The sequence below is a fragment of the Trichoplusia ni genome, chromosome 4, assembly GCF_003590095.1.
Source record: "Trichoplusia ni isolate ovarian cell line Hi5 chromosome 4, tn1, whole genome shotgun sequence".
Lineage (NCBI taxonomy): Eukaryota > Metazoa > Arthropoda > Insecta > Lepidoptera > Noctuidae > Trichoplusia > Trichoplusia ni.
The window spans coordinates 12,914,092-12,940,438 of NC_039481.1; the positions used below are offsets into that span (position 1 = coordinate 12,914,092).

The following is a 26,347-nucleotide window of genomic DNA, read 5'->3' on the forward strand; positions in this document are numbered from 1 at the left end:
CCCCTAGTCATTGTTTTGAAGGACTTGCAATTTCATAAATAATCGAGGAAATCATGTATTCTTTTTTAGTATAACAGCGTCAAAATGCACAATAAATGCATTACATAAATATTAAATATTATCCGGCCACTACAGTAACCCTACCAAAACCGCGGCGGGTCGCCCAGTCCAGGAGAATCGCGCACCGCTCAGCGCATTTACGATTACACTACAACTATCATTACAAGCGCACTATTGATTCCTAATCCGCACTTCCGGATGTTACGTAACCCCCGCCCGCGGGCCGCGCCCCGGCCCCCGCGACCCGCGCCTGCAAAGATTTACAACCGGCCGGGTAGCGTTTGACGAATGATTGGCCGGCCGTTCGCTTGTTACAGGAAGGCTTTACGGATTGTTTTGTTTTTCGGCCACGGATATGTATAAATATCATGAGGCTGGGGGACCAAGTTCCGTACGTTTGTTGTGGCGACGGTATTGTGAACGCTTTTCGTAAACAAGTTGCGGTTTATTTTGATATTTGCCAACAAATCCGAATGGCTCTTAAGAGGGCTATAATACGCAGCATTACAAAAGGTATGACCCAGTTTGCGTGGATAGCTGCAATTTTAGATTCAGTTCATTTCTTACTTTTTAAAACTGCCCGCAAAAAATTAGCAAAATACTCGTAGTATTTTCAATCAGACGGCAATATAACGATTACAATATTACGACGGAATATATAATGATTGTATAGGCACTAATTTAAACCGTACAAAGCCAATACCGCTGATCAAGTGGGCAACCCATTTCCTAGGTATAGTATACATCATAGTATCGATGGGTCTGCCCTCCCCGCGGCGAGCGGCGAGCGGCCGTGAGGATAAGTCCGCTTATAGCCGGCGTGCGTAGGGTTGACTCCATATCTCATTTAGAATGTATTAACGGATGAACGCGCCGGCTGCTATACATTTATCGCACGATGTAGTTTATCAGGCTAACGGTGTAGACTTATAGGTTTATCTAAAATATCTCATGACTAACAATGTTTTTTGAGCAAGTAGTAGTTTTTTACAAGCTGTACCAGTCGATCATCAGAGCATGTTACACCTCTTTAATAAACTTTAAATAAAACCGATGTTCACGCTACAAGGGTGGATACGTTACGCGTACTTCACAGATCGCAGACAGAATTAAACACTCCTTGATTTACTCAGACCCAGACTAAGCATCTCCGACGCTCCCAGGGGTCTCTTAACAATCGACTAAGTGATTTTAGAGAAACATCCTATTCAAGAAAGTTTGTTTATCCCTCATGTTTTATTACATTTGATTTTTCAGACACTCAAAAAGTTTTCAAAAAATACGTGTCGTGCCATGCACGAAAACACCGTGTAAAAATTGGGTATAGCACCAAAAAAGGAGAAAAAAAGTGTTATTTTTCTCTGATAACTGAAATTATATCTGGCTTCACTTTCTTCAATAATGGTTATATACTGTCCGGTGAAGTAGTGATGACCCATTACCCACTTATAGAAGACACTTAGAAGTACTCCAATCGGTCGTAACTTCTTATCCGGATACCGTATATAGTAAACTGGGCAAAAATTTCAATCTGGAAATTATTCCATTTCATCAAGCTTAGAGGACAAAACAGATACAAATACTGAATCTCCTCTTCATTGCCCTTTTCACAAAACACACTCCACACATTTGTACCTACACAATATTGAAAGTTCCCGTAAAATGTTCTTGTTTCATATCGCTAGTTGCGGGTACCGGGTTATGTTCGGTGACGAGTGAGTGCTGCCGATTGATCAGCTGATGCGTTACCGCTGTGTAATTGATCTATCTCGTGTAAATATTTTCTACACTGTCTGTACTAAGTGTTTTTACTGTGAAATCGATTTGCCATGTGCGAGGGATAAGAATAGCGGTTTGTTGTTTCTGAGGCCTCTGTTTGTAGAGTACGTGTACATTATATAAATTCTTTAATAGCTTTAATTAGATGCTGAATTCGCTAAACCGCAGCGAGCTAGCGTGTTGATGCCATGCTAAAACCTGCCCTATATGACAGAAGGCCTGTGTCCAGTAGGGGGAAGTTGAATCGTAGCTACGTATCTAGTATCTCTTTTCATTTAAAGAATAATTTCAGAAAAATAGACCTGGTCCATGCATGCAGAGGTTTTCTTGCGAACTTTAGTGTTAAATGAGATGGAGCATCTACTAGGGGACATCCAATCCTGTTCTATAGAAGAACAGACGTAGACGTAGAAGGTAGCTACAAAACTAGGAGGAGACACTTGATTTTGGATATTAGTATAATGATGATAATGGAAGCGTTTTCTTAGATTTACAGAGAGGGCACTCATTACACAAGTTTAATATAAACTTGGGTGTCAGTGGTACAAAAAGCTCTTTATGCAATTCAAAAAATCTTGATATCACAAGCTGATTCATATACCTCAAAACGAGTCGATGTGTTGTCAACTTTTTTTTTAAATAACTTTTAAAGGACAATGTGATTTAAGTAGGTTGATATAAAAGTTCACAATTTCAGACAAACACTCACCGGTGTATGATTCAGCCTGCGATGCTACGGCTTCTTAATATCATTTAGTTTTTGAGTTCAGCTAAGCATCAAGGTAAATAGTTTTCTAATAAAATGATTAATATCAATCGTTCCCTATTTCTATAGTCCTCATGGTGGTATGACTACGTAACTATTAATCTTCATATACTCTAAAATTAAGCCCAGACTTCCCAGTATAATGAATAATTTAAAATGAACCGTAATAATGATTCCCACCTCATAAAGACACGAGTAATTCGGCGATACACCGTCTAGCCTGGTCCCCGAGGGGATCGGCAGACGCGTCCGCTGCACCTACCTACTCACTATAGGTACTACATATATGACAGATAGTCAGGGCCCCCGATAGGGGTGAGACCAGCCATATTAATTATTTTCTGGACTCATTTTCGAACGGTATTTGAATGTGTTCTTAACTTTAAACTGTGAAATCAAATGCAAATTATCAGTTTTAAATACTTTTGGTGTAAAAAAGGGGCTTTTATTGAACGTTTTCATTTCTTGGAATAACTCACAGAGAAAAAACAATTAGTTTTCAATCCTCCCATACATAAACAAGTAACTACCGGCTACTTAGAGATCGATTCTTTCGCACACTTGCCAAAATTTTCGCAAGTTTACGTAATATAATATGGTATCAAGAATCTCATTCAGTTTTCTCAAAAGCTAAAATTGCTCAAGAAGAACTAGAAATTCTGGTATTTGAATTCGAGGACTGAATCAAGGAAAGTCTTAGCGCGTAGCACCACAAAATAATGTTGTACCTGCCTTTATCTGCTTTGTATATACCCTCATAGCTTGCCTCATAAACCGAAAATTAACTTCTTAAAATGACATGTAGTTTAAGGAAATATCTTTATGTTCCAATTTCTCTCGTCTACAGCTTGTTTTGCCCCCAACTTGACCGTAAACGATTGTCTAAGAATCATTAACACAATGTCATTATAATAAATAAGGCTAGATCATTTGAATAATACTAATGTATTGATTTGGCGGCATCTATGAAGAAGAAAAAATGCAAACGTAAATTTATTCATTGAAAATTTTCATCAATATTCATTTGGATCCATCTATAGTTTATATCATATCAATTCACAGCTATTGTTAATTGTTAGAGTCGAAGAGGTTATTATAGACCCCAAATCGTAAATCATAATGAGCATTTCTTAATGAAGAGGTGTGGAAATCTATGCTAGTCTCACTTCTATACGTAATTTTTGAGACCTGTAGTGGGACAGATACAGGCCGGTATTTTTGAGAAAAGAAATTGCTTAGTTTTTGGCGATTTCCTCATCTCGCATTTCAGAAATTGTAATAAATTTGTTAAACTAATTCATGTTAAAATCTTACTTGTGCATCTCCAAATAAAGGAGAGATAATGTTTTATTCCATTCAGATTGTCTAGCAAATTCTGTAGTCGCGCCATAAAAAGCTCATAAAAATCGCGTAAAACAGAAATAAAACGAACAGGTCACACCTAAAACACCCCTGTGCACTGCTAGGTGTAAACGAAACAGATGGAAACTATCCGCTACGCCGAGAACGATATCAATATTGTACAGCCACAGAGACAGCACATACAGGAAACGGTCACATTATACCTCGCGTATGCTCTCCTACACAAATTTAGAATAAAACCGGATTCCATTAATACGATTACAGAATGATCACTTGTCGACCAAATTAATTACCAAGATGTTCTCAGTGAATATGAGATTTTATTAAGCCTGCCCAATTTATTCACTAATCTTTTAATGTCATTTATTTTAATACTACTAAAGACATAATAAATGATTGAACTAATTTCCTGTTGAAGACTCAAAACTCGTTCGGGATTTCATAAATTGTGATGAAGGTGCGAAGTTTGCGGTGCAAGCGAAAGTCCTTGCACGAGTCAGTAGCGCAATAAATTGGTGGCTCACGCGTGATTTGGCGTCGAGATGACACGCGTCGCAGTGCGATGACGTCCTGAAACGTCCATGTTAGATCGGCGGCCGTGTCCGGCGCGGGCCCGCGTCCGGCGCGCGTCCGGCAGCCGTGGGCGGCCGTAGTGGGCGTGCAGGCGCTGCACCGCCCCGCCCCCCGCGCGCCCCACGCTGTTTATTCTCGGCCCGACTGGCGGGGCGCGCGACAGTCGCCCGCGTGACGCGCACCCGAACGCACGCGTGCGTCAGGTATACACCGGACACGGACGGACCGAGCGGTGCATCCAACACCGGACATCACTAAAAAATACAGTTGACAACATTTTCGGATAAATTCGAGTTACTACGGTGGCGGAAACGCGAGAAGGGTGTAGGACGGCAGAGTCGCGGAAAATGCATTTCCCGTGTGCATGGCGCAGGCGGTGCGGGCCGGGGGGTGGGTGCATGCGATGATGGACATCGTATTGATTTCTATCTGCCCGCTCCTCCCTTATTGTGGCGGTGCAGGGCGCGCCATCGATCGTTGCACCGGCCCTTTAAATTAACACCCCGCGATCTCGCCGGACACACGATTTTTGGACTTTATCGTAAAGCGTTGCAGTGTCGTGTGCGTGTCATTTGTGCGAATTGAGTTTTACATTACATTGCGTCACGTGGATGCCTGTACGTGAGTTACTTTCAGACAATTGCAATTAACGATAATTATTATTAAATGAGAATAGATATTAACTGTAGAATATATTAACAGTTCAGTAGAGTTTACGTGTTAGTAGTGCTTTAAAAATTCGGTTTGGACGGTTCGTTTAATTTATTAAGTTGCAATTACGGCTTACGTTTCGTGAATACTTATTTATGTGCGAAATAATTATTTTAAATTACTAAATAACGGTAAAATAAATTACTGACTGAAGTTCTACTTAAACTTAGTTAAATAAATTATATTTAAGCCACACAGCGCACAAACTTCCGCTTGAAGTAAATTATAAATATTTATCAACGCTCTTGCCACCCTTCTCGGCGCATACGACCATAAATTAAACACGAATTTAATTAATTAATAATACGGAGATGTCACCGCTCGATCCTGCCGAAACAACTGTGAAATGTTTCATTATGATTTACAAAAACTAACGTGTGTAAACAATTTTCAGAACAAAAAACATCCAACAATACGCAATACTCAAAACCAATCAAGCTTTAAATAAAACTTCCATTTTTATACTGAGGATAATAGTGTGTGGAGATTAGCGAGGTGTCGTGCAGGGCACGGCAGACGAGCTGGGCTGCAGATAGTTGTGTCGCGAGCTCGCGGAAGGCATTACGGTGGCGGCGGCACTGGGCGCCCGGCTGGAATGCGCCGGATTGGATACGTTTAGCGCGCGCGCACGCCCCGACACGGTGCCGCCTTCCGAGCACCCGGCCATGGCGACCGACACCGGTGAGTACACTATTTACCTATTACACCATACACTATTAAATCTTAGAAAAAAACAGATGTCCCGAATATGCTAAGCAAAATTAGAAAAAAATATAGGTGATATTCGAAATAGTACAATCAAGAAATAAATGGATCAAATTGTTGAATTTTAGCCGTATCTTGAACGGAGTATTTTATTCTCTTAAAAAAGCTATGATTTAAATTACATGAGACGCTGAAAACTTTAGTTAAATTTCAAATGAAGTCAACGACTTAACAGCGGATGTTATTTACATACGATTTAAATTCCAATAATATTTATTTAAAAACAAATTTAAACAATTTCGAATCTGTAAAAAACATTAACTCTAATTTAACAGTAACAGTGTAATGTATGACTATTGACTCTATAGGCTCTAATTTAACAACGTAGTCTTAAATAATAAAAATATTGCAAACATACATCCCTGCTATCTCCATAATCCATACAGTCAAACTCAATCAAAGGCCTTATTCAAATCCAAAAAAACAAAATTTTTAATTAATGAGTTGGCGATATGCAATGAGACGCAATTGTTTACCAACAGAATGTATACTATGGTACGTACGCGTGCCTACGTCACACGTACGTATGAGTTCGTTGATATTCGCCCCCTCGCCCCCCCCCCCTCCTGCCCGTCCTGGCAGGACAACCCCGAAGGATCGGGGGATGGGGCGCCCGTTCTTGTTTAATGACGACGCTTCACTCGAGACCCGAGTTTTCTTTTATTTACGCCAAATGCATTTACAAATAATTGTTTGTGGTAAAATGTTTTCGGTGTTTTCTTTTTATTTTTGATGGTTGTTTTTAAATGGCCTTTTAGGAGACAAATTGGGTACTTGGTATCTATCTTTTTCGTTAGGGCTTATAAAATACACCAAAATACCATTTAAACTCCAACAAGACAGTATCTAATCTAGCTAGAATAACATTCAAATTCAGATCCTATAAGAACATCCATAAGGTCGACTCGCACTGTAATATTATATGTGACTGCGCTTTAGACATTTTCCGTCGCGATTTCCGAACAGTTTATGTAGTCGATATTGCGCTGAGACCAGATATACGCGTCATAAATGCGCTCACTCCGTCGCCTCCGTCTCACCCTCGCGAGGGGGCACGGACAGGGGATCAAAAGCCGTGCATTCACACTCAAAATGTATCATGACCTTTTTGATGTGAACCTTTTATTAGCCACTGAATAGGTATTTAGGGACTTTGGACAAGTGTATCGATTATTTCACGGGCTATTAATTGTCTTGTCTCATTCAGGTTAAAAATATTGCGTGTCTATATTAAATTCAACGATTAATCAGAAAACAGTTATTTAAAACAAATAGTTAAAACAGCGAACATACTATTCGTTAATTTGCATAAATGTTAAGAAAACAGCTTTGTTCACAGCAATAAATTTGAGATGAGACTTTTACAATAACTCGAGACATCTTTATCAAAACACAATCGCCTGCAGGCATTCTCAAATTTAACTCATAAATAGCAATTGCAATATGTTGAGCATCATTAAGCAGCGGCGTTTTAAATGCTGTCGTTTTATTTCCGACTATAAATCGCGTACGCCATCTTCGTAATAAATTCAATCCTTCAGTGTGACTCCCGACCGGATATTCCGAGATTAATTAGATCCCTAAATCTTTGTAACACGACCACGACAATCCGAACATCGCTGAATAACAAAGTTCCATTAAAATTGTAAACTTTGAAGATAGAACTTAAGAAATTTATATTAAATTGTTTGATAAAAATTCATAAGATATTTGGGATTCATAGTTGGGAACAAATGGCTGCTAAAGTTAACTGGACACACCGAGTCTAGAAGCTGTTAAAACTCATTGAAAGGGTACTAAAATAAATGTTAGAGAATAAATAAATGAAGAACTATCAGCTAAACAAAACATTTGCAGACCCGAGGCTAGAGCTTTAAATATATTTAAAGTCCTTTTTAAGTGCAAAATAAATAGCATTGATCTAGATCTTGAAAACTACAACAACGGCAAAGAAATTAAACTTGCAAAAGCGATGTTATTGACTCATGCAAAGCATTTACCATTAATAGTAAGATCGATACATTATTTATATCGATCGGGTCCGCCGTGAAATACGCGATTTCAATTTTAAAAATCTCTCCCGTTGTTTCCGAGATGTGATTGCGTTCGACCGTGCGCAAATTTCTAATGTATGAATTACAACTAAAGGGAGTTCGAACATCTGTCTTTCAAATATTTAAGGTGACAGGACTACGAAATGTTTTGTTTAAATTTTGTGAATTTGCTTTGTTTTTTATCAGTTTATGTAATTGTATTAAGCACCTACTTTATAGGGAAGCTAAACGTCTGTTTGATGGGAAATACTCCTGACAAGTAAATTCGCAAATATCTAGATTTTTACAGTAATCAGAAACGATTTTTCGTCGTAAATTTTAGCTGCCATAAACATCATCAACGGCAATTGTTAAATATAATAAATATGAATGGATAAAATAATTACAATTGCAAATACATGTAATTTAAAGAATAATCCTAAAATTGAGGAAAAAAATTGAACACGATCATTTCCTAATTTAACACGTAAGTGCTTAGCGTTAGTCACAACCCGTACTGATCCTTGACATTTCTTGTTATTAACTACCTGCGAGTGCTCATCTATTAGAGATATCATCAAACCTTGTTTTTTAGATACTTCTTTGTTATTAATTTAAGTGGCACTATCGCAATGATTTCATTTATACGAGTCATACTGCGTTTGATTAATATTTTCTTGGTATTTCGAATACTTTAGCTTACAGTTTGAATAGTGTTTGTATTTAATGGGTTTTGAAGACAATTTCACGGATGATACTTTTCGATCTTTCGGATGGCACAATTCTGTATTAGTAAAACGTATAATAATATAACACAAACAGGTTTTTTTCTGCACATACTTTTAGTTTATTTTTACTGCAAACATTTATTTTAATTGATATATCTTGTTTTTTTTTTGCAATATGTTCGTGGTACCAACCATTAAAGATGATAATTTGAAAATTCCTTATTACTCTTTTATTATTCCAAAACTCTGTATGCGGACTCTTTGCTTGCGGTCTTAATAGATAATAACCATTTCAAGCTATCCGCGTTTACGGTGACATTTAAATACAATTTGCACGAGGTCAAAGTGCGTCATAAATTTAATCTTTTAGAAAACAAAACAATAAATTAGAAATACTTATGTAATTATAAAATAGTTTTGGTTACTAAAACATGGATGAGAGATTATAAATTGCTAACTCGTATGGCAGTTTTTATTGCCTTTCGGTATTACACAACCACTTACAAGATATTTATCAAATACATTAAATTAAATCGAGCTTCTTCTACGAATATGATCCGTTGGGAAATGTGTTTTATGGAATTTTGGACAAGACTTAGCGACTTCTCTGTCAAATAAATCAAGATCGTAATGCTGTGTTTAATAAAACATTATGTAACTCTATCTTGAAGCGTTCTCGCGGGGGGTCTGTGCGCAGCAGTAGAACAGGCAGAGTCAGTAGTATTGAGAGGGTAGCCGTAGGAATAGATGTTGACTGATGATAGCTTAATCGGATTTGCATTAACGTAGTAAGCGACTCTGTTTCGAATTTTCGGCTCAAAAGGTACATGACAGTTCTGAAGTTCAGATATATAACATAACCAAATATATTAACTTATAAAGTAGACTTGGTTGCTATAAATATGGAATTTGCGAAAGGATTAATTCACCAGATTAAAAAAAAATGATATTAAAGTAAACTATTACTATTAGCCAAATAACTCGTATTATAAATTCATGAATATTTAAACTTATTACGAATATTTGTAAAATATCTACTCATTGAATTCAGATTGAATTAAAACAGACAATTTTTTTTTTATGGTACTATTTTTCTTTTTACTATCTATAATTGTATGTGCATGCCAAATCGAATCCAATATTACTTAAGGCGCTTCTATACACCTATTATACGACTAAAATAAATTTGTAAGGTACACTGACCGCTCTGTATGGCGCAGGCGGCGCCGCGGCCGGCGGCGAGCAGCAATACTCGCTGCGCTGGAACGACTTCCACTCGTCCATGGTGTCGTCCTTCCGGCGCTTGCGAGACGAGGAGGACTTTGTCGATGTCACGCTCGCATGCGCCGGCGCCACCTTCACCGCACATAAGGTAAGATTTCGCATCATTATTAATGTCAACAACACTACTAATTAATGTCTCTCGACGAACAAAAGTAGGTTGTTTAAAAACGATAAGGTCAATGGATCTTTATGGACCACTTTCATTTTAATCAGATGTTGAAAGCGCTGTATCTACTTAATTGCATACCGTAAAGCAACACAAAATACGCAACGTTCTGGGAAAGTTCAATAAACAATTGTTTTACAACATTGCACTATTTCCAATAAACTATTTGCATATTTAAATCACGGAGGTGAGAGCCAACAAAATCGTTGCCAATACCGTATGAGAATTGGGATCGATACTTTCTTACATTTCTGTGAAATATATCAAGAATGTGCATCACGAACAAGGGCCCCACGATGTTGCCTTGTGGTAACCCGAGTTATTTTGGTCAGCTTTACTTTCACACGTGCATTTTTTGGCATCGACTTACCAGTTTTTTTTATCATCAGGTGGTGTTGTCAGCATGCAGTCCTTACTTCCGGAAGCTATTGAAGGCAAATCCTTGTCAACATCCTATTGTGATACTACGGGACGTCCACGACAAAGATATGGAAAGTCTGCTGAGGTAACAAATGTTCATATATTTGAAATGACTTAAAAGGAAATAGAGTTACATTTGCATTAAGAAAAGAAAATCTCATTAGGTATTACAGTTGAATTAATGTTTCGTAGGTTTATGTACCAAGGAGAGGTACACATCGGGCAGGAGCAGCTGAAAGAGTTCCTGAGAGCAGCTCAACTGCTGCAAGTACGAGGGCTTACAGACGTGCCGGCACCAGCACCGATGACTACTTTAGATCAGAAGGCTTCACCAGTAAGTATTCAAGAAACTCTTCAGACACTACTCGACTCGCTTCTACCAACCCTATTAATGGAAAGAGTAGCGTAATACATAGATGCAATATACTCGTCTTTTTGCTACAGTCAGCATCATCGTGGACTGAGACCGGTAGCGGAGGCTCACGCGAGGGCAGGGAGGGGCAACAGCGTGAAGGCAGGAGGCCCAGGAAGCCGGACGGCGACGCAGCCAACACACCGCCGCCGAAGAGAGCCAGGTCCTCAGACCTGTACCAGGCGCAAATGAAGTCCAGGTATTAAGGAGCATTCCATGATATAGAAACACTACATTTTATTCTGATATAATAGTCTGAATAATGACAAAAAAAAGAAACATTCGTTTTCTTCCAAAATTAACTAACTAGGTATATTCTTTGTTGATTTCCCTGGAGATAATGATATTTATGAGTGGTTCACATTATTGGTGTAGGACGGAGCAGCTACTAGCGCAGGGGGCCAGCCCTGAGAGGCTGGGCACCAACGGACACGAGTTGTTATTTAGCCAGGCCATGGACACATCTCAGAACCCTCATCTATCGGGAGTATCGAATAACTTGGTAAGTTATGGCCACTATTCAAAATTTACATCAAAAACTCATAACTGGCTCTACATTAATCAGAACCAAAAAGTCTGGTGGTTTTAGAGTTTTAAACTGTTCTTTTTTATGCAGTCTGGAGATGGTGAAGAGTCGTCATCAGATGCAGGTGCCAGCGACACGGAGGGCGAGACACGAGCCAAGCAGGAGCCCCTGGACTACGACGACCCCGCCACCATGGCTAACACTAACGGAACGCTGCCACACAACTTCCCCGGACTACTCAATCTACCAGGTATTTGAGTACAACCAGGTTTTGGAAACAAGCACAATAATTTAATGTAAATTTAATGTAACTATTACAATTTAGAAGATTTATGAAACTAAATTTATGAATAAACTTTTCAGGCTTCCCCGGACTGCCAGGGCCATCAGGAATCCCTGATAATTACGGTAAGTGCATTCCTAACTTACACTAATACCTAACACTAACGATATATGACTCAATACCACATCACAATCATTGTGGAATTGTTCCGAGTAATTAAAATCGCTTAAAATTATTTCCAATCTTCAATATTAATGACGTCTAAAAGAACAAAGGAAACAGATAATATCATTAATTGTACATTATTGAGTCATGTACCTATTGCATGTAATAACACTAACAATCAAATAACGAGAACGACACCAAAGCGCTTAATTACCCATTAAAATCGTTTTGATAAATACGTATTTCGCCCTCTCAATTAAGACGTAAACGCAGTTAGGAAAATTTTGGCAACCGTGGAAGTTACGTAGAAACCGATCGTCATATAACCGTGCCGTCGAAGCACAGACGAGTACCGTGTAGGAGCGCGCACTGACGGAGACCTCGTCTGCCCCAGGAGCGACCTGGCCGGGCGGCGGGGACCGGGCCGCGCCCGACGAGCGGCCCGAGCGGCCCGCCTACCTGCCCAACGGTGAGCCCAGCAGGCCCGCGTGCCCCGAGTGCGGCAAGCTGTACAGCAACAATAGCAACCTCAAGCAGCACATCCTGAACGTGCACGCCGCGCACGAGCTCGCGCACTCGTGCCCCGTCTGCGGCAAGGCGTTCAAGACCCGCCAGTACATGCAGATACACATGAACTCGATACACGGCGTCAAACAGAGGAGGCGCGACCCCGCCCCGTCCGCGGACCGCTGCGACCGATACACTCACCATAGCGCTTAAACGATGTTGTACGGATCTGTGTCTAACCGCCGCCTCTGTGTTACAGGGGCGGCTCTCGCGGGCGGGGCGGCGATGGGCTACCGACCGCAGTGCCCCCTGTGCGGCCGCGTGTACTCCTCCACGTCCAACCTGCGCCAGCATATGCTCAATGTGCACTCGCAGACCGACCGCGACCAGTGGTTCCCTTGCCAGCACTGCGGCAAGAAGTGCAAAACCAAGCACTACCTCATCAACCACCAGCTTCAAGCCCATGGCATCCGCCAGCGTCAGAACTCTTAGAGACGGCGCGAGGCCGAGCGACCCCCGCCCTCCGCACCGCCGCCGCTCGGCTCGCTCGGCTCGTTTGCCGCTTGGTGGTGATCGACCACAACTCGCCCGCAGGCGACCCTACCGCGCGATGCTATACAATAATAGGAATAGATGTGCCAATGGACCCAAGTGAAGCGATATCGAAACGGGACTGTTTATCATATATTGTATTTAAATATGACGTAATATTTTTAGAGAGTTTATTGCGTTCGGAACGTTCGGGGTATCAAGACTAGGGTCGGGTTTGCCAACCGCTTTGCCCGTAGATAGTTGTGAGTAACATGGTGCTGTCGGCATTGCAGATGCCGCGGCGCGGGGCGCGTTGGCAAACCCGGCAGTAAGCGATACCGGTCCGCGTGAGGGGGAGGAGCGAGGGAACGAGTTGCTAAGGTACCTAGAGGAGAGCGAGTACGTGAAGAAGGCGGTGTTCCGCGGCGAGCGGCTGCAGTGCCCGCTGTGCCTGGCGGGGCTGGCGTCGCTGGCGCAGGCGCGGCGCCACCTGGAGGCGCACTACCCGCGCGACAGCCCCGTGTGCCCGGTGGCCAGCTGCGCGCGCTACTTCGCGCACCCCAACTCCGTGCGCAACCACATGCGCATCAAGCACCGCCGCCAGTGGGAGAAAATGAAAACCCTCAAGTGGAGTTGCGGCTGGGCCAACTGAAGCCGAGGCGACCGATACTGGAAGCGACTCGTTCGATATTCGGCTATATAAAGATAAAATTTCAACGGCTGTGAAAAGGAACTAAGTCGAGTGGGGCTCGTAATTAAAACCAGAGAATAATTATAATGATCTCCTGGATGCATTTTTCATATAATACAACGCTATCATGTTCATAAAACATTGTATAAAGCAGTAGGTATAAATCGACTGAAAATTATTTTTGTAGTAGAATAGACTGATATTGTTTAAGTAAGGTTTATATTATAAGCGCATTATGACATGTGATGATTGGTGCCATTGATAGAATACGAAGTGCAACTAATGAATGTCGATCCTTCTGATGACTTCCTTACTGTCTGTAACTTCCATCGTTGCTTCTACTGTTAGCCGCTCTATTACAAGCGTTGTCTCGCGTTCGCACACTATCTATATTGTTAGCTTTACTTTAAGTGCCTACAGAGGCTTTACTAGCCAATAATACAAACCTTGTACGAAATCTGAACGTTTTGGACTTTGTATGTGTATCAATCTAGTCAAAAGTATGGAACATACGCTTTACAAAACGCTAGTGTACATGTCCACGTGACTTGTCCAGGTCACGTTACGTAACATAATAAACTCCGAACTCACTAGTGCCATTATTAGCTTGTGCCGGCGACGCTTGTAACCGAATGGCGTTACTCTTCGATTAGCTGTTTGTCTTAGGCTCTGGTGTCCTGGTGGTTAAGTGTAGCGTTAGTAGGTTCGAGTCACGGTGAGTACACGTGGCTCGTGTAGACGGGACATCATTCTGCCGAACTACTTTTTTCCTAAATCGTGACTGGTACAATAGCGTATTTTAGAAGTTTTATTTTTTAGGCTAGTTGTAACACATATATTTTTTATTTATTTTTATTAAACATTTTTACTTTTAAAGTAATGTACACAAACGAATAAGTAGCTATTTAGGTGTGAAAAGACTTGTATACAAGATATCCATTAATATTTTTAAGTCAAACTATTGTACCAGTTTGTACTACTCCTTACATGAATACTTTTGACCATAGATAAGACAATACGAAATAGGTTTAAACGAGAATGAATCTAATGCCTTTGAATCGCAATAGTTAAGAATAAGTTCACTTCCAAATCATAGAGAATTTATTTTCTAAAAGATGTTTGTTCGTGATGCTCGGTACGTAAGTGCACAATCTAAAACATATCTAGTCAATGTAGACAACAGGAGGGATTTAATAGTAATGTGTACATACAAATAGTCGATTCCATTCGCATATATTTTTGTAATGAAAATAGGAAATACACCAAAAATAAAACTTATTCTGTTAATAAATGTTGTTGAAATATTTTATAGCGCATTATTAGCGCACAGCCGATGAACGAAACATAAAATGCCTTTGTTCTAATGTTAGTGACACTGCCTACTGCGTGACAGACGCTACTGCCTGCCAAAGACAGACGGGTCCCGGCCCGGGACGTTAGCCTTAAGAAAGCAATAATACAATGATACTCCGACTAGTGACTTATGCCTACAGATAGACTTGCACACTTTATACTTTACCCATGTGAACATACGTTGCCTTAGCATTAAACTATTAAGTACTTAGGAGAGTCCATTTAGTAAGCTCGTGTAAATATGACGATGATGCCTTCAAAATATATGCGATGGAAACGGATACAATACATAGATCTCCAGAACGAAAAAAATATTGGTTAAATTAGCGAGTAGATGAAATTGTTCCTGACGCCTGAGAGGCAATGTCGTATATCTTAATATTGATAAAAAATAAAAATAATAAAAAAACATATTTTTAAGCGTAATATTAGTCAACTCAATAACCAAATGTTCAATGTGAGTAAACGATTCTAGTTGCGAATGTATTAGTGATACGATATATACGTAATAACTTAATTTTTACCAGAAGAAAGTGTCTGCTTATATAAATACATAAACAATAAAACTACCAAGTAGAATGGGCTCTTTTATTTGAATTAACCTTTGTACAACACTTGGTCTGCACATAGATAGATATTGCTAATTTCTACTAACAAACTACTACTAAAAAGATAAAAGGTAAGATTAATGAACAAGACACGACTTTGAACCTTAATGCCATAAACTGAAATGTTATATTTGTTCTGCAGGAGGCTGTCGACGGACCCAAGACTTGCTGCGTGTGAGAGCTACTGACCCGCGGCCGTGTCCCAAGTGCGGCAAGATCTACCGGTCTGCGCACACGCTGAGGACGCATCTCGAGGACAAGCACACCGTCTGTCCTGGCTACCGGTAAGGAACTTTGTTCAAGGAAATAGAGATAAAGCAATATCTCTACGTACATAACATATAGATGACAGACTAATTTTATTCTAGAAAAAAGAAGTAATGTGGAATAAACGATAAAAACAACTTTTAAAACTAATTATCTTTTTGATACTGCGAACAATTTAATTTTATTAAAAATTTATAATACACTCGCAAAATTTCACGCGGACGAAGTCAGGTACAGCTAGCCATTACAAAAACTGAACGACGAACGGCATCACCATTCCTCCTTTTACAACATAAAGCATAACTAACAGTTCCATTACTTCCGCTACAGTTGCGTGCTCTGCGGCACGGTGGCCAAGTCGCGCAACTCTCTACACTCGCACATGTCGCGACAACACCGCGGCATCTCGACCAAGGACCTGCCCGTTCTTCAGATGCCCACCAAATTCGACCCCGAGCTCGCCAGCCAGTAAGCACATAACCTATTTATCGAGTCACAATCAAATTGCAAACTTCCTTAAGCGGAAACTTAACTTTAAGTATTGCACTTTTCAGTTTACTCGCCAAGGCAGGTGTGAAGGTGTCTCCGGAACAGCTGCGAGCGCGCGCTTCCCCCACGGGTCCGCGTCGCTCTGACATCAAGCTGGACGCCAAGTCTGCCGCCTCGGAGAGCAGCTCCATCTGCGGGGACAACGATAACGACGACCTCAGCCAGTCCAGATACCAAGACAGCTTACCTGTTTCTCCACCACGTAAGTTCTTCCCAAACGTAATAATACGTATCTGTTCCCGAATATTCTCCAAAACATGTCAAGAAGATTGATAGAAAATATAGTACCTATATAATTTTATTTTATTCTCCAGACATAAACAACTTGGCTAACACGACGATCACGAAAGTGCCTGCAGTGCGAGCCGTGACTGCTAAGACTATGGAGAACCTGCCGCATGGACTCAGCGCCGGATTGAAACACGATGACTACCCGCCTGGATACGGAGGCTCAGCCTTGCTGGACACCTACCTGCAATACATTGGAGAAAACATGTTTGGTACGTAAACAATACCTCGATATTAGAGGGATGAATAAACATTTGCTCTATTGAATTTTTGTAACGTGAATTTCAACTTCTTCAGGTATGAACGCAAAACTGGCACAAATGAACGCACTTCACATTGACAGAAAAGCTTATGAGGAACCTTCTCCACAAATGGGATCGCTCCCACCGCCACCGACAAACCTTGCGCACCAGCGGACCTTTCTCAAACAAATGCAGCGGCAGTACACTGAGAACATGAGCAAACCTGACATCATGCGCGACTCCGATGAGCCTCTGGATCTCGGCAAAGAGAGACAAAGAAATGACAGCATCAGCGAGATGGACACCGACAAGCACGAGAGCACAGACAAGGACAACGGAAAAGATTACTACAAAGATTATAACGACGACGACAGGAGAGTGACCTCCGAGCAGGACGCGGACAACAACGGGCAGGAGGACGGCGACTACTCGGAGGACGAACACAACAAGAACTCATGAAATGAAGGCGTGTTACTGATAAGTGTGTTGAATTAGTCACGTAGACTACGTGCAACACGGATAGGACAATGTTTTGTTGAAATTATCAAAAGGTGCTTGAGTGTTATGTTTTGTGGTCATTAGCTTGATTCGTTTTTGTAATAACGGTTTTAATTGTTGACCCGTGGAATGTCTTTGGTGCCATTTCCGATATTAATGTAAATTTAAAGTTTTAGGGTTAAATCGGTTGCAGCTAGGTTGAGTCTGGTTATTTTGCTGAGATAGAACAAGTCTGGGTCGCTGGTATCCTGTAATGCGCGGATACGTGGTACGATAGTCATAGCATGAGTCCCCCCAGCATGGCGTGCATGAGCGTGTAGCTGTGCGGGTGAATGAGACCTGTTCGTGAGACATTATTTTTATACCTGATGTGATAACACAGCCATATTTCACTGTAGCATTTACCTGACACATTAGTTCAGATCGTCGACTCGCCACAAGTTTGTGAGATTGTTTTAGTAGATAATAAAACTAGCGAGTAGTGTTTTTTGTATTGTGTATGTAAAGGTCCCGGTCACGTAGTAGGACCTCTTACATAGTAATTCCATCCATCTACCTCAGCATTTGGGCCAATAAGGCAAACGTTATAAAGTAAAATATCCACACAAATTGTGAAATTCCATCCATCTACCTCACTTCAATAGATTTTATTTAATATTTTATACAATTTATAGATATAAATGACTGTTGTTTTATGCATTTTGCAGATTGCATTTATATATATACTATATAGAGTATATCGTAGGTAAATATATGCAAGTCATTAGGTCATTGTTAGTGCTGCCCGTAGATACTCGTACGTATACCGTTATTTTATAGAATATGCACTCACTAGAGGAACATTAGACTGTGTCACGATCGTAGCGAGTAATGAACATATACCTCTGATATCAAGGAGCACACTAACTTTATACGATCAAAATACTAAATACTGTATACGAACAAATACAACAGAGCTTAAAATCATACTATTTTAAAGTAAATATACACTTACGTGCGTATACTGAATTGCGAACGGCGAGATTATAACGCGATAATGACAATGTATAACGATTTAAACATTTAAGGGTGAATATGATGTCGACAAACGTTTGTATTGCAAGTCGAAGGCTCGGGTTCTGAAGTGTTGTGTTGCTCGCGAGTTCCGCCCCCACGATACCTTGCATCTTATGATCATCATCCTCCTTGAGACTGACTATCATCCAAGGGATGAACGGTTATCGCGTTATCATAACTGCGTGCGATTCGTCAAAAGTTCAAATTTGACATTTAACAATATATTATATTAAGAGGATATTATGCATGTATATAAATTGAGGTGATATGTAAAGTACATTAATAAATAAATAGAAACAAAAAGCAATAATAAAGTATACCTTAACGTTGCCTTCGAATTTGTGTAAATACGTGGGTAGTGAACGGTTTGCGTTGGTATTGTGAACAAATATGAACCTTATAGTGTACAAGTGAAGGTTTATTTTGTAGTAATGATGTGGGCTCGTTACTTAAATAACAATTACTGTGATTACAATCTCATGTTAGCCTTCAATACTTATACATATTTTTTAGAGTACAATGTTATAGTTATTTAGTATATTGTAAGAGTATTCGTAAGCGAGTCACAAAATTATATTTACTTCCCGCCCCTGACGATAGGATTCACGTTATTTAAGAGTTAGAGCAATAGGTGAAAGCATTTAACCTTTTTTATGAGAGATATAAACATTTGTGAATTTATTGAGATATCTCACTTTGCCACCGGGGCTTGTAAAGCTGTCATTTTGACACTTGCGAAAGTGCGGACATCGCAAACAAATTCATAAGTTATTACTAGGATTAAGTTCTACGGGTTGATTGAAAATATTTTGTTTAGTGTGTTAGTGAGAATTGATGATTTAAGTCAGTTTGGTTTGCGCAAATATAACCTTGTTGACATTTAACAGTGTTGCCATAGTGAGTAATAATTTTCGACTGTATATAAAATAAGTTTTGTTTGTTTAGGAAAATGAGTGCTTAATAATTAATTGATTATTATGGTATAGATACAAGTATCTTTTATTTAGATTACTCTGATTACATTCTACTCATTATAGTTCTTTTAGATAAATAGAGTTGATGCACGCTGTATTTAACATTATACAATAGTCAGTTACCAGATTGTGATTAAGGAAAGTATATATATTTTTTCAACACAAGCCACTTAAAATACAGATAATAAATATTAAGGGGGATTTACATCGTCATATCTGGAGGTCTCTACACGCTCTGAGGCTGGCCCAAACGCTGACCCGCATTGCTTCGCACAAACGCCTCCGGTGGCGTGTAGAGAACTTGAGAAGACTCGGCAAGTCCGCTAATAGTGTGCGATGTAGGTCCCCCGCCGCACTGTACAGTTGTTGATTATGCAGATTATATACCAGTGAAGAAATAAGTACTTAGGACTATAAGTCAATGATATGCTCTCGATATAATACTTACGTTTAGTTACCTTGTGAACTGGAAGTTCGACATTAGTTTTTTTCTTTATGTTTGGTTATACTAATATACCTCATTAGCATGACCTATCATGTAAAACATTTTTATTAGTTTAACGCACAGTTTAATGTTGATTTTTATCTGTTCGAGTACTGACGCAATTTACGAAAACCGTAGAAATTATAAGTAAAGCCACGCTACAAAAGTACAAATAAGAATTGATGTAGTACAGAAGTATAATATTCTTGCAAAATGTTGTTTCAATGTTAATAGATGTGTATATTTTCGTGAATTGCCGCGATTTAGTGGTCTCGAACGGATCGTAGCATACGTATATAGAGCACAACACATTCTGGTTGATCACCATGTGACAGTACCAAGTAGTTACGTTCCAAATGTTTACACTCCGGATTTGACAGAGCTATATTTACAGGAGTTTTATATCCACACTTTTGAAAGTTTGTAACTAAATTGGTATGACTTTGCTCATGCATAATTTTTTGTGACAGGTGACATTTTAAAACAGTCAAAATGCTAATGTCTAGTATCACATGACTTGCTAATCTTTGCCAAGTTAAGGCAATATTTTGTATGTGGTCATCGTCTTTGCTCGTTGATGCTTTAAGAGCTGTTGAAAGACTAGCAGAGAAATATTTTGTCTGGTTTAGAATTTCGGTGAAAACGATGAAAGTTGGTCGATGGGAAAGCTACAATTGCTTTGGATATGAAGCATTGTTCGTATTGATTTAGTTATGAACAAACACCTTTACAACTGTTCGGTCCAAATTATTTTTATGATCTCGCAAAGCCCCATATTATTTAACTTTCTGTTTCTGGTGGCGCTACTGTATACGACTGCTGACAAAAGCGTTGCCACCATTCCTTCAAGTTAATTTCATCTCTATCTCTGTACTAATTAGGTGTATATTTCAAAATCATTGGACTTACGTAAATGAATAAGTATTTATGCAATAATTAATTAAGGTATGTTTGGAATGACGAGTACAAGCCGCCATATTGTATGATGACGTCACTCTTGTGTAAACGCGATGTGTATTGGACATTTCAGTATTGTTATGATTTTGATAGAACGATATACCTAATTATGACAGATTGAAGTATTTTATGTGTATTTTAATATGGAACAACCACACCTGAGCCATTGTACGTTAGAGTACTAGTTGTACGCTGCTTCATTACATTACTATATACAAGAATAATAAAAATAATTGTTTTGAATTTGTCGTTTTATTAAACTATTAAATATATTACTTTAGTAGATATCAAAGTTTATTACTCCACATAGAACATTGTTTGGAAAACGAATGTGAAATCTTAAGGTAACATCCAATTCTTTGTCTTAAAAAGTCTAGAAATCGAGAGAGCTAAACATCTAAAACCCAAACATCTCCATATACTAAATATACATACACAAATATTCGGAAGGGTTTTACAACAAGAATAGTTAACCAAAACAAAAGTGTTTATTTAATGGAATCACAATAACAAACATTAACTCTTCTCAATATTCATTTCTTACATACACAATAATTCCTAAATCTAAATAAATAAATAAAGTACATATTTGTTGTATCATTACATTACACTAACTACTTGCTAGTATTACACTTAAAAAACTCTAAGCTACTTATTCAAAAACCACACAATGTTTTAAAATCTAGAAGCGTATTCAAACATATTTGTTTTTAATTTGGAACCATGTATCAAAGAATTTGTACATACATAAATAAATATATGTAAGCTGTGTGAGTTGTTTTAGGTATCGTTTAGTTTCGCCTGCTAATCCTCTTTAATCTGCTTCTTCTTTGTAAAGAGGTAATGAACGCCCAACAAAGCGTTCATTCTGGAACAATAATATTATCTCCATCAATGACTTATGACAAACATGCTATTGTTTTTTGTAGTTCACAACTATTTCTATGGGTTTTAACGTATTTCTTCTGTCATATTTCCCTTAAAGCAGTTGTAGCTGGGTTTATTCCGAAACTTAAGCCCATCTCTAACTAATGTATATAATATGTAACATTATATTTTACATAATTATAGACGAGACATCGGAAGCAATTTTATTACAATTCTAAAATCATAAGAAGTAATAGTCTTAATGGTCGTTAACTGATAACTCGACGACAGACAGAAAATACCGATATAAGCTTACTAAAAGATACGAATTAATACTATTATAAATTGATAATTCGGACTTAATGACAAAGTGTTATCGTTAAACTATCGCTACCCATGTCGAGACTATAACGGCTTCCCTAATTATAATTTTTTTAGCGTCTTGCGCTTGTGTCGCGAGAGATTACTTAAGTCATCGTGGATCACACAAATGCTTGCACGGGGGTTCGAACCCGCGAGACGTCGCGTACTTTGGTGGCGTAGTGACCTCTACCACTCGGCTCTACGATTGACTGACCGTTATTCAGGGCGCTCTGTGGAAGTACTAGAGGACGTTACATGTCATGTAAGAGTGCTATCAAGCTTACGCGTCTGTCATAATATTGCACAACCACAATAATATTGCTACAAGTTCACAGTAAATCTAGCAGAAGTTTATTAAAATATCGTTGGCCTTGGTAACACTTAGAGCCACGTAGACCCTTACCATAAATATAAAACTATTTTCACTGTAAAGCCACCGCACCGGTGCGTGCAGTATGATCGCGTGTAACAACTATGGCGGTTAATAGTCAAAACAAGAAAGAGCGTTTCACTATTAAAAAGAAAACGGTTTATGTACAAAGAGTTTATTATTTAGCAGTTTTCACTTTGATGAATATCGTTTCTTTAGTCATATTAAATGAATATGAGTAACTACTTTTTACTAACGAAAAATACTATTTTCTGCAGATTCATTACGATTTTTTAATACAAGTCCTCAGTAAGTATAATTAACTTAAAACATATAAATTTCTAGACAGAAATTAAATGCGTAACGCAACTTTGCCCTTTAAATAGGTTTAATAATAATAAATAAATGCGCACAACATCACATACATTTTTCTGAACCCAAAGTAAATTGCTAAAGGACTTGTGTTATGGAATTCAGATACAACGAAGGTACCACAAACACCCAGACCCGAGACAATGTAGAAATGTGAATTTTTACATTGACCCGACCGGGGATCGAACCCGGGACCTCAGAGCGCTCATTAGCGACACCTTGAAACCGGTGCGTACGCCACTCGACCACTGAGGTCGTCAAATATGAAGGTCGTCCGAAACTACCAGAGGGACTCGTTATGACAAAGATGGTCACCCATCTGCGGACCTACCGCGTCAAGCATAGCTTAGCCTGTGATCGATTCACTTATGCGGTTATAGCTTAGCCACGAGATCCTTTTATTTAGCACCCTCAAACTTCATAAACTACTTTTGTCAGGAAATCGCATCTGTCGGAACAATCGCGTGCCGGCCCGACGGGTCGCTGTACCAAGAATGAATTTCAAGTACTCTCAACAAAGTCAAGTACTTTTCAGTTTAATTGAAGCATACTCGAACCTTAAGAAGTTGTATTAAAACCGATTGAAAATATTTAAAAATTAAAGAGAAAGTATTTCCGTGATACTACGACACTGATACTCAATCGGGAAAAAAAATGTTTTAAATGGATATGTTAAACTCAGCTTTTTTCGGCAGTGCATATGTGGGTCATAGGGTATAATATCCTATGTGTGGTACTCACAGCAAGGCCAAATGCTATTTCCTGTTGGCGAGCGCGAGCCCGAGCCCCACGATGCCGCCGATGGCCAGCACGGCGCCGCTCGCCACCGCGATGCCGATCAGGCCCTCCTTCTCCATGCGCTTGTTTATTTGACGCTGGAAAAATTTAACAACTTTAGATAAAAACAATTATTATTAACAATGGCTTTGAATGAGATTGCTGAAAGAGGCCACCCTTTGCTCTTTTGTTTGAATTTCAATTGTTTTTTCAGTTACAAGAATAAATGCCACAAATTTATAAAAACCTAGCTTGAACATCATAAATGAAGAACAGAGATAACATTTAAAAGTACTTCATACAATAATGGTCAGTGTTCAACTGTTTCATATGGGTTTTGTTACACAAAGTGGACTTCAATAGGCTGAATTGATATAATAATAAACTAAATAAGTAAAAGTAATCCACCAAGCTGTTTTAAAAAACATGGCAAGAGACACAATGGTCATTACTTCTTTTATAGTTAAAGTAATTAAGAGACAGTACATTGTTCAATTCAGCTTTGTAGTAATTAACCTGCTGATACATGATATCATACCTCTAAGGCCAAAACTTGTTGGTTGGCCGGTTCTATTTCTAGGAAGGACTTGACATAGTGGAGGGCCTTGTTGTACTCCTTGATTCTGGCATTGCCTATAGCAAGGTAGAACAGGTAGTCTCTTTTGCCGTCGGGATGAGAGTTAAACAACTCTTTTAAAAGGAGAATACCCTGAAATATTAAAATTATACCCTATTATTTGCAGAAAGATTTGGAGAGTTTATTATTACGCAGTTATGATTACAAAAATATGTTTTTGGGTTACTTTGCTTATTTTAAATTTATAAACTGTGTTTTTCATTAAGCAGCCTAAAAAAACAAAACTATTCACCACTGTAATAACAAAAACCTTTTTCATAGTTAAAACATTTTACATCAGAAAAAGTGGTACAGTAACAGTGTATTTAAGAATCAATAATTTAAATCTTTTTTTAAGCAAAGGTAACATGCATTCATCCGTCATAAATGCTCAATTCAACAACACCAGTGGTTATTTAACCTGCTTGGTACATTTTATTGAATCTATTAGCTACCCAAACTGTGATAAGATAAGCCTCCATGTTTAATGATTGATTACAGCATTTATTGCTTGCCCAGTTCATTTGTAACTAGTACTTGCGGCAATATATGCCTACATATTAATGACAGATAAAGTACAAGGGTCAATAGTTATTGGATAGTTTTTTTTCTTTAACAACAATGATTCAGAAATGTGAATGGCACCTCTTTGGAATGGTGCAAGTAATATTTTGTTTAATTAATTGTAAAAACATACAATAGTTGATTTGGTTAAATATACACAAAGCATTATGTCAGGGTTGATCATTATTTCATAATTGTTATTTTAGCAATTTTTTATATAAATGTTTGAAAAGTGTAATTTTGCTATTGCTGTGATGAAGCATAAAAGCAACACCGATTTAAAAATATATTTTTTTGAAATAAAGAAAATGTACCTAACAATACTGATATAATCAATTTCATACAAATTTATGAAATCATGCATTATTGATTTACACTGGCAGAGTACTTGGTTAAATTTTATATTTAGGCATTTTTGTTGATCAGTTTTACTCATGATCATTGAGATATTTCTGGATATAAGGAAGATGTTTCTGGAAAGTCCTAAAAGACCTTGCCTGAATGAAACAACCACATTTAAACATTGAATGACATTCATTACTGATAAACATGAAAGCTATTAAAATAACTGGCTCAGAAGAGTCAGCAGTCTTATGCAAAGAAAGTGATGAATAAAATCGACAAATCACAAAAATGACGTCAAGATCCTCACGACCGGATAATAATGCGACGTTAATAAACATTACCTTTCGTATGTCTGTAGGGTATTTGCTTCGCACCAAACACCATGCGTACTCAAACTGCGCCTTGTGCGTCACGTTGCCTTGATGAAGCTGCTCGTGGAAAACTTTCTCGAACTTCTAAACAATGAAATATTGAAACAAATCAGTATAACATGTAATGACTCACAAATAAAGCGTTGCACAAGTTTTTGCATTACTTGCAAGTCTTCCGATGATACTATTTCATCCAGAACATCCTCCATGGTGATTTGAGAATATAATGCTTTTTAAAAAACGACCGTATTACAAATTAGAATGCGAAAAGGAAAATTTCATTATTTCGCGTTATCAATGAAAATTGAAAAATCAAAGTTTTGATTTTGACTGACTGCTCGTTGTCATTCGCTTCGTTGACACTATTGATTGAGACGTGACGTTTAATTAGTCTGATCAAATCGAATTGTTAATGGTAGTCGATTCCCACTTACCTCTTTTAATACGATTAAATAATATTATGTTTTGCTATTTCCTACACCTCTTGAAGTATTTTTTGAGTACATAAATATGCACAATTTATGATTTACTCCATAATTTCATTCTCAAAATCTTTTAGGTGCTTATAATACTGAAGTCTAGTATAGTTCAATAATCTCTGCTTCTATTTCCTTGTTTCCTTTTTGTCTATCATTCTCAAGATTTAAAAAAGAAGTTATGAAGA

The 26,347-nt window shown here is 38.6% G+C and overlaps 2 protein-coding genes across 9 annotated transcripts; one reads left to right on the top strand and one right to left on the bottom strand.

Annotated features, from left to right (window-relative positions):
• The first annotated feature begins 919 nt into the window (after nt 1-919).
• LOC113493073 (protein abrupt-like) lies at nt 920-21,281 on the top strand. Of its 8 annotated transcripts, none has more exons than XM_026870880.1 (14): nt 920-4,743; nt 5,646-5,932; nt 9,971-10,149; nt 10,617-10,732; nt 10,840-10,981; nt 11,092-11,258; nt 11,429-11,561; nt 11,676-11,835; nt 11,949-11,993; nt 15,866-16,007; nt 16,321-16,458; nt 16,545-16,741; nt 16,854-17,039; nt 17,125-21,281. In XM_026870880.1, exons 2-14 carry the CDS (start codon nt 5,917-5,919, stop codon nt 17,526-17,528), a joined length of 2,025 nt encoding a protein of 674 aa, XP_026726681.1. In that variant the 5' UTR covers nt 920-4,743; nt 5,646-5,916; the 3' UTR covers nt 17,529-21,281. The 8 variants fall into 8 exon arrangements, with proteins under 8 accessions (XP_026726681.1, XP_026726682.1, XP_026726680.1 ...); XM_026870881.1 differs by lacking the exon at nt 920-4,743 and adding an exon at nt 4,750-5,157; XM_026870879.1 differs by lacking the exon at nt 920-4,743 and having other exon boundaries at nt 4,750-5,932.
• A 226-nt stretch (nt 21,282-21,507) lies between these two features.
• Nucleotides 21,508-26,038, bottom strand: LOC113493080 (mitochondrial fission 1 protein). Its single transcript, XM_026870894.1, has 5 exons — nt 25,848-26,038; nt 25,654-25,767; nt 24,326-24,496; nt 23,752-23,885; nt 21,508-21,906 (listed from the first exon to the last, which is right to left on the bottom strand). The coding sequence occupies exons 1-4, from the start codon at nt 25,890-25,892 to the stop codon at nt 23,766-23,768; spliced, it is 450 nt and encodes a 149-aa protein (XP_026726695.1). The 5' UTR covers nt 25,893-26,038; the 3' UTR covers nt 21,508-21,906; nt 23,752-23,765.
• Nucleotides 26,039-26,347: the final 309 nt, after the last annotated feature.